Source organism: Phocoena phocoena, chromosome 11 (genome assembly GCF_963924675.1).
Source record: "Phocoena phocoena chromosome 11, mPhoPho1.1, whole genome shotgun sequence".
NCBI classification, from domain to species: Eukaryota; Metazoa; Chordata; class Mammalia; order Artiodactyla; family Phocoenidae; genus Phocoena; species Phocoena phocoena.
This window is the reverse complement of record NC_089229.1, coordinates 66,319,531-66,328,348: the sequence shown is the minus strand read 5'-3', so window position 1 is coordinate 66,328,348 and position 8,818 is coordinate 66,319,531. Positions and strand designations below refer to the sequence as shown.

At 36.0% G+C, this 8,818-nt stretch overlaps 1 protein-coding gene across 1 annotated transcript in view; it reads right to left on the bottom strand.

Moving 5' to 3' along the window:
- Nucleotides 1–5,051: 5,051 nt before the first annotated feature.
- Nucleotides 5,052–8,818, bottom strand: part of SCAF11 (SR-related CTD associated factor 11) — a 42,276-nt gene continuing 38,509 nt past the window's right edge. Inside the window, exons 11-14 of the mRNA XM_065887612.1 lie at nt 8,237–8,583; nt 6,997–7,215; nt 6,514–6,633; nt 5,052–6,201 (exon numbers count right to left, since the gene is read on the bottom strand). Coding sequence (XP_065743684.1) covers nt 6,055–6,201; nt 6,514–6,633; nt 6,997–7,215; nt 8,237–8,583 — 833 coding nt within the window. The 3' untranslated portion in view covers nt 5,052–6,054. The remainder of the gene's footprint in view (nt 6,202–6,513; nt 6,634–6,996; nt 7,216–8,236; nt 8,584–8,818) is intronic.

Below are 8,818 nucleotides of genomic sequence, written 5' to 3'. Positions count from 1 at the left end.
TGTCCTGATCTTAATCACTGTGATTAAAGCATTAAACAACAGAGAAGCACAACGTTCTTTTATCACCAAAACGAGCTGCTAAGAAGCAGGAGCACAGCTACAGGGTTAACCACGTGGGTCATTTTGACCAAATAGTAATAAAGGAGAAAAGGTAGGACAAGGGCCATAAAAATTATAAAGTGTTTTGGGAGTTCCATCATTTGACAGGCTTCATTGGATTGATGGGTGGGAAGGGCTCTGTGGAGAAAAAGTGTCTTTTTAATTAGAGACTTTAAGGGGCTGGAGATACTTGACAGACCGTATAGTGGTAAGGAAGAGAGAGATTATAGATTAACTAGTGCAGGGCTTACTAGTAAGAGAATCAAAGTTATAAACACTTTTCACACAAACAGAATGCGTGGAATAAAACTGTTGAAGAATTCCAGGGAGGAGCAAAGTGAGTTAGATGTTGCTAAACAGAGAAACGGTTTGGCCACTAAGAGAACCTAATGGGCTCCACAAAGTGTAGTCTGGAATTAAAACACAAGGCTGAACCACATTTGGTTGAGAGGGTTCCAGAATCCCTTGACTATACATTATAGCTTCCCTAAAGTCATGAGGAAAATGTTTAGCCTTTGCTTTAGAGAGGATTCACTGACTTGAATTATCAGATATTATGCCCTGTTTACAGCTAAACTGTGTGAAAGATAACGCTAGCCTAATTTTCAGGTTGACCCTTTAAACAAACAGATCCACTCTTGCAGAGCAGTTGCCTGGGAACCGGCAACTTTTGAGTTATGCTTTGGAAATTGTCATGATCTGTTAAAAAAAAAATAACTTAGTGCAAAAAGGGAGCTGAGGGCTTCCCTGGTGGCGCAGTGGTTGGGAATCCGTCTGCCAACGCAGGGAACACGGGTTCGAGCCCTGGTCCGGGAAGATCCCACATGCCGCAGAGCAACTAAGCCCGTGCGCCACAACTACTGAAGCCTGCGCACCTACAGCCCGTGCTCCGCAACAACAGAAGCCACCGCAATAAGCCACCCTCGGACCACAACGAGGAGTAGCCCCCGCTCGCCGCAACTAGAGGAAGCCCGCGTGCAGCAACAAAGACCCAATGCAACCAAAAATAAAAAATAATAAGCAGAAGGAAAAATACTCAACCTCACTAATAAGCAAAAACTTATTTGGGGAAAGGTCAGTCCATAAAAATGCTCATCACTGAAAACAAAAAAGGGAGCTGAAAGCTGCCACCATCTAATAAATACAGAAAACACTTTTAAGTGTTGCACACTTCACTCTCTTGCACATTTCTTACAGAAGCATGTTTTATGTGGTGCAAAATTATTGTTTCAGTGGGGAATTATTTTTCTCCCCAAATTCATGGATTTCTTTTTCCCACTGAGACTAGATTGAAAGAAGGGAAGGGATGTAGAATGGTAGATTTGTCTACCAAAAATCTAAACAATGGCTTTGAGTTAATTGCTGGCCTCTGGATTTTTTTTACAAATTTTTTTACTGTGAAATATAACACCACATATAACAAAGTGCATAAAGAGTAGTTTATTATGTAACAACTGCCCAGGTCAAGAAGTAGACCTTGGTAGTCCCCCTCCTTCCCAGGCCTTTTTCCCGTCTCAGTCACAGCCTCCTCCCTCCCCCATATCAGTGACCACTATCCTGATTTTGAAAGCAGTCACTCCCTTTAAAGGTTTTTTGGTTTTATCACCCTTCCTCGCACGTTATCCCCCCAAGCAGAGTCAGTTCTGTGCTCCCACTATACTTTTTTATTATTTCAGCCATTACTCCCGCATGTGGTATGTTGGTTTACATCTGAGAGCTCAACACCCCAAGTCAAGCAGACTTTGGCGCCTACCGATCCTAGGTCTGAATCCTGGCTCTATCACTAAGTAGCTGTGTAACTAGGTAACTCAGTTAAAGCTTTATGCATCTCAATTTTCTCATCAGTAGAACAAAGATATTACTAGAATTAGTTTTATAGATAAAATAAGGTAAATATGTCTGACAGAACGCCTATCACATAGTACAAGCTTAATATGCTATTATTGTACCATTCTTTTAGAAAACTGTGGTATGACTAAACCCGGTAATATGTGAAGAATCCAAGAATTCCTGACACACTAAGTAGGTGTGCACTGTTTGATAAAAATGAATGTTGATTAAGACCCTAAAAACAAGAGCAATCTTAAATGCTGTCACAATATCGAAGTTGGAACTAAGAGTAAACTATAAACTCAGACACTGGAGGGACTATAAATTAGGACACTTTTCAGAGAGCAACTTGGCAACATCTGTCCAAATGAAAAATGTGTATATCCTGAAATTCAATGTAACCTTGTATACAAAAAGATTGGCAGAGGTAAGTCACACAGGGTGTTAGTTAAAACATTGTTTCTAGTAACCAAAACTTGTACATAACTTAAAATGTCCATCAACAGAGGAACACGATATAGCCCCTATAAAATAGAACATGGACATGACTATACCTTCAAGTTATTAAGGGAACTAGAAATGCACAAGTTTACAGGATATAATTCATGTGCTGGGGGAAAAGATCTGTGAAAACTATTTTCCGGGAGCCTTAAAAAGCATCTTATAAATGCATTGAAGCGTTTGGGAAAAATAACTTTCTGATGGTTCTCTTTGTAGAGACAAATCAGCTTAGGAAAACAATGGAGTTTTAAACTAAATATATTCAGTTTTAAACTCAATTTAAAAAATTACACTTCAAGTGTATGTATATAATTACATCTTAAATTTTAGGGGGAAATAAAAACTGATCAAGATATTCTACTTACAGGAATCAATTCCCAGAAAATAATCTGAAACGGGTACAATTTATGTATAAAGACGTTTACATCAGTCATTTAATTAGTACAATTTATATTTTGCTAATTTTATTATTTATATTAGTAAAAATAGCTTAATATCCAATAGTGGAGGACTGTTTTAAGTGATGGTATATCCGTGTAATAGAATACTATTATAGCTATTAAAAGTCATGCTGCAGAATTTTTATTAAAATGGAAACTTCTCAATACATTAAGTGAAAAAGATGTTACAACACAGTTACGTGCAGTTTGATCAGCGTTAATAGTTGTTACCTTTAAAGTGGTAGGATTACAGGCTATTTTTCTCCTTTTGTTTTTAGGTTTCTTCCTTCTTTTATAGATTTTTAAATTTACTAAATAAGCTTTTCTAATTTCCTACGATGATATGTAATTAGGAAAAAATGCTATTAAAATACATGCTTATAGCTGACGCCCCTTGCTTTACAACTTGGGCATTTACGTTAACTGTGATGCTAAGCCTAAATCCAAGAAATACTGCAACACGTTTGGAAAGAGCTTGCGTGGTGAAAGTCACCATTTCCCAGGAATCTTAATAATAAAATGTTAAAGACACTACTTTGTTTATCAAAAGAATTTATTAGAAAATATTACATACTACATATCTGTTTAATAAGTATTGTTTCAGTAGACAGCACTCCATCCTCATACTACAAACAATGTCTCACGGACCATGGAGCAAGCACTGTGCTTGTGAAGCTACATCTTTTGGATGGAACATTCAAGCAGTACACACTGTGGCCATTTAAAGGAAAATAATGGAAAAAATATAATTACCAGAGAAAAATCAAAACTTTTGGAATGTTAAAATAACAACTAATTTTAGTCTCAAAATTCTAGGCGTCACTATAGCCTAAAACATCAGTCAATGTGACTAGGAAGTTAAAGAGACCAAGGTTTCAAAGGTTAATACTGAATCTTCATAAATAACAAGAGGAATCTGTAACCCCACAAAATGTTTTTAAGTTTGTGCACATGCAAAATTAATGTAAATTTCTGATAAAAGCAAGAATGGGAAATGTTAAAAAGCAATGTATTTTTTTAACATAAAGCATGCACTTTCTAATACATTCTTAAATATTTCAAAGTTGATTCTAGTCCAGTAATATTCTTCATTAGCTATTTCAATTGCAGGCCAACCAGTACCCCAACCAGATACAGAGTAAGTACACTGTTGTTATTCAAGGAAGGTGGAATTAATTCTTAGCACTGCTACCAAAGATGCGAGACTTTTAACTCTTGACCACAGCACCTATTTTTCTTCAAAACTTTTAAACATGTTTGCACAAGCTAAACGGTATAAAGCAGATTTTAAACTGTCATCCAACTCCCAAATGTCACTGAAAGAAAATGTCGGAAAAATATGTTGTGTGATTAATCAATTTAGGCAATTTGCTACAAAATTTTCTAAATGTGAACCAGCTTTAACCCAAAATAGATTAAAAAGTCACACAGTTGTTTCTAGAGTTCAAAACTGAAACAAATGAGGTGTGCATTGGTATTTAAAACACTGTCTTCATATTTTATTAGAAGAAATATACTTCTAAAACTCTTTCCCCATCATAATCTAAACACAAACTTTAATTAAAAATATATATAAATCAGTAGAATACCATATTACAAATGCCCAGAAATGCAGAATAAAGATCAGAAACTGCTTGGAAATATTTCTGCCACTTTGGAGATTATACTCATAATCTAATAAAGATTATGAACTAGCACAGTCACTACTGGGGCCAATATTTCAAAAGTCGCCTGTCAAAGCTAGCACCAGGAGAGGATTATACACATAAAACTGAGAGACAGATAATCTTTACTTCAGAAAAGCACAGTCCTGAAGAGTATTGCTTTCACTATTTAGCTAGGACAAGGGTCGGTCTGTCTCACTGAGGCACAGATCCATCTTTGTGCCATTAACATCTTATCTGAAGTGCTTGCCAGTCATTTGGTATCTATTGAAAACTGTTACTGGAATGAAACAGTTTATCATGGAAATAATCCATTTTTTCTTCCAAGACGCCAAATAAAATAATAAGGCTAGAGCACTTTAAACTTACCTTTAATAAAAATAGTACTAAAAAAACCCCAATCTCTAGTCCCTGAAAGCCTAAACAAGACTCCATTATTTAATTCCTCTCCTTTTTCCCAAAACACCGGTTTTGATGTCTAGAATTTCGCAGCATGGTTAATGGCCACCATATGGTCACCAAATTAACACTCTATTCACTGTAAAGCATTTGGAGATTTCTAAAATGTGAGAAGAATTTCACTAGTAGTCAGATGAGCAACAATCTGGAAGCCACTGAAGCAAATGTCATGATTCTACCGTAGCCACAGGGAAGGGAGGGTCACTACTTAAAAGCAGTTCTCCAACTGGCACAATCAATTTGCCATCTCTGATAAGTAGAAGATATTATGGAAGAACATAATTTTTACAAAGTCAACACTTTCTCCAAACAGGTCTTCTAAATTCAACAGAGCTTAGACTGCCGAAGTTGTAAATCTAGCAAATCAAATTGCTTCATCTCAACTGGGGGAAAAAAAAGGCACAAAAGAAAACCAAGCAGCATAACCTTTATTTGGTGATACAACAGGTGAACAGTGTTCTAAAGTTTTGAACACTGAATTTTACTCGTGTGATAATTTGTTTTCTATCTAAGCAGTTTACTCAGATGTGTGCTTTAAAAATACACAGTAGGAACCCTGCAATTGGTATGTTCTGTTATTAGAAATATTCTTCATGGTAATACGTTATTTATCTTTGTATAATTAGAGAGAAAAATCATAAAGATCATACTTTATTTTTAGCCTGACAGAATAAATGTATTATATATATCTCTTCCAAAACCAGTGCACTCAGAAGTTCATTTATGCACTCCACTGTTCAAATCAAAAAGCTGTACATCTTCTTCCAGTATCCACAATATAACACAGTCCTTGTAAAAATGCACATTCCTTTAACCCCTTTACTTTCCCTTGAATTTGTTGTCTTTTTTTTGGGGGGGGGGGGTGGAAGGGAGGAAAAGATATAGAAGTTGCGGTGCAGAACTATATTTATTTAGAGCAAAACATTATATCCTACATTAAAAAAAATAATTTTATCAAAACCAAATTTCAATCACAGTTACATATGATTTTCCATTAAAGGTACATGTTGAAATTGCACTTTGCAGGTATCTTGATAGTGTCCTTTATAGTGCTCCCCACTTCAGCCTATGTTTTTATCAGCAGACACAGGTTCTTCCAGAGTTTTCTTTTGGCTTCCCTTCCGTGAATATTTGTATTTGTCTACATAGGCTTTAACCAGATTCGCCACTTTAGTAGAATTTACTTCTCCACTCTTACTATGACAAACCTATAAAAAAAAAAAGAAGGGGGAATATTTTTCTCATACTTAAACAGATTAAAGGAAAATAGAAAGCTTTATGAAAAACAAATATGCCAAAAAGATAACCAAATATTTTTTAATGTTTCATTATCTCCTGTCGGGTACACATTTCGTTATCTCAAAAGGTAAAAAACAGACAAGAATGGTAGAAGCTACCTCTTACTATTTTAATTAATTTAATTAATCATTCCTTTATTAAAACAGGCATGTTCAAAACTAAAGCTATGTACATAACTCCACTAAAGCTATGTACATAACTCCACTAAAGCTATAACTTACTTTATCTACCGCTTTCCGCACAATCTCTTTATATTCTTCCTTGGTGATATCTTTATTTTGATAAAATGGCTTAATGGCCAATTTTACCTCCTGTGCTGCTTTTTCTTGAATTTGCAATTTCTGATAAGAGGAAAATGTATAATTATTATTTGCCCAATCACGTACTTTCAAAAAAAATTCTTTAAAAATATAAAATTGAAAACACTGTACATTTACATTATTGCAAGGAACTATTCAAATATTAGTGTTATAAATACAAAATAGTTATTTACTAACACATACCAAACATTTCTAAAAATAAATATGAAATACTACCAGTAATTCAATTGGCACCAACATATTCAGACAGAACCCTTTAAGTAATATTGGAATTTAAGACTATCAACAATAAATTCCCTTCACCACTTATACAATAGAAAGCTGTTATTTTTTCATCTTTATCATATACAGAATCATGTAAGTTGCTCTCAACTTTGAACTTGCCTTGTCTGTCTTCGAGCTATCTGCGCTGGCTTCCACTGTAACACTTACTTTGCTTTCTGCCAATTTTACAGCAGCATTAGAAGCTCTGCTGTGACTTGATGACGAAGTATTACCAGAACTTGGTCCCTGAACTGTTCCCACATTTCCTGGGGCTGCTGTCGGAGCAGGCAAGACTGGTGTACTCATGTTATTACTTACATGAGAAGCACTAGGAATACCCTGTTTTAAAGAGTTATCATCAGTTAATGAATTACTTGTACTCAATAGAAGTCTTTTAGTCACCTATTAGAAATAACATCAAAAAAAAAAATCAAAGCAATCCAATACTTAAGTACTTAAGGGAAATGCATATTTCAGGTCATTTATATCTAAAGGACTCTGAAGAAAAATGAGTAACATTCTTAAACACAGCCCCATTTAAATATTTCATGATGACTTTTAAAAAATATATATGTATTGTAATGTTCTGACAGCAACACTAAAACCAACAAGAAGCAGAGCTGCATTAATAACAGTATCTTTCCTACAAGGCTCTTGAGAGTAGATGCCCCCCCTTCAAAGACGGAGGAAAGTGAGACAGTGAAGTCAAATGACTTGCAGTGAGTTGACAGCAGAAAAAGATACAAGATCCCAAATTCCCACTCCCCTGCTCTTCCAACTCTTGCTGTCAGGATTCTAGAATTTCTGAGATGTAGACATGAAACTATGATCAACACAGTGTTTATAGATTATTACTGAAATTTTTCTGTATTTAAGAAGTGCCTCAGAGGCACTTTTTTCACATGGTAAATTCATGAAAATGAAACACAGAGGGTAATGGACGATGAACAGCTTTATCTGGTGTTTGAACAAAACAGTACAAGGTTTATCACAGTACCCAATCACAACAAGTTCCCACCCCCTAAAAGTCCAGTAAATCAGGGAAAGTGTCCACCACTTGATTCTAGTTTGGCTCATAATTTGGTCTTTTTAACCTGACCTAAAAACCTGTCTGGGTATCAGCAGTAGCCTGTATGTAGCTCAGATCTGATACTATGCATTCAGTTCATTTGCTCATTTGGGAGTGGGAGGTTTGGGGAAGGACAGTGAAAAGGGGGTTACGAAGGTTTACCATAAACCTAACCGAATAAGTCACTGTGTATGGATATCCAGCCAGGAAGCCCTCTCTTGAACATCTGTCCCTAATAGCTAAATGTTTACAATGGCTATGTTGATTAAACTTGAGTTGCTGAAAACATACCTGCAATTGCTTTCCATCTGGCTGTGAAGCAATGTAGCTGACTTGCTGGGATGGAGGGGGAGGGGGTGGTGGTGGTGGTGGTCCCTGAGATACACTGGTGGGAGCAGCTACCTGCATGAGAGGTACTCCTGTGTGCAGATGCAAGGGCAGCTGAGGATGAATGTTAAACGGATTGCGCTGGAGATTCATCAAAGGAGCATGAACACCCACTGGATATGGGAAGATATTCATAGGCTGGTGCTGTGCATTCATTTGTTGCTGCATTACATTCATTTGTGGTTGCATCATATTTATAGGTAGCTGAGAACCATCACGTTGTTGGTTGGTTTGGTCTTTTAGGTTAGAATCTATCAAAAGAAAAAAGGCTTATGAAAAAAAATCATGTTACAAATTTCTTTAGCCAGAGAAACAAAGCACCACTGGTTACAATAAAATAGCAGTTAACAGAACGCCTAAACCAATACCCAATTATTCAGTTTAATCCTGTCATTCCTAAATAACGTGGGCTGATTTTCTAACTGAAAGAAAACATTCAACTAAAGTTATTTTAAAGCATAACTTCACACAATAACATCGGTCAAC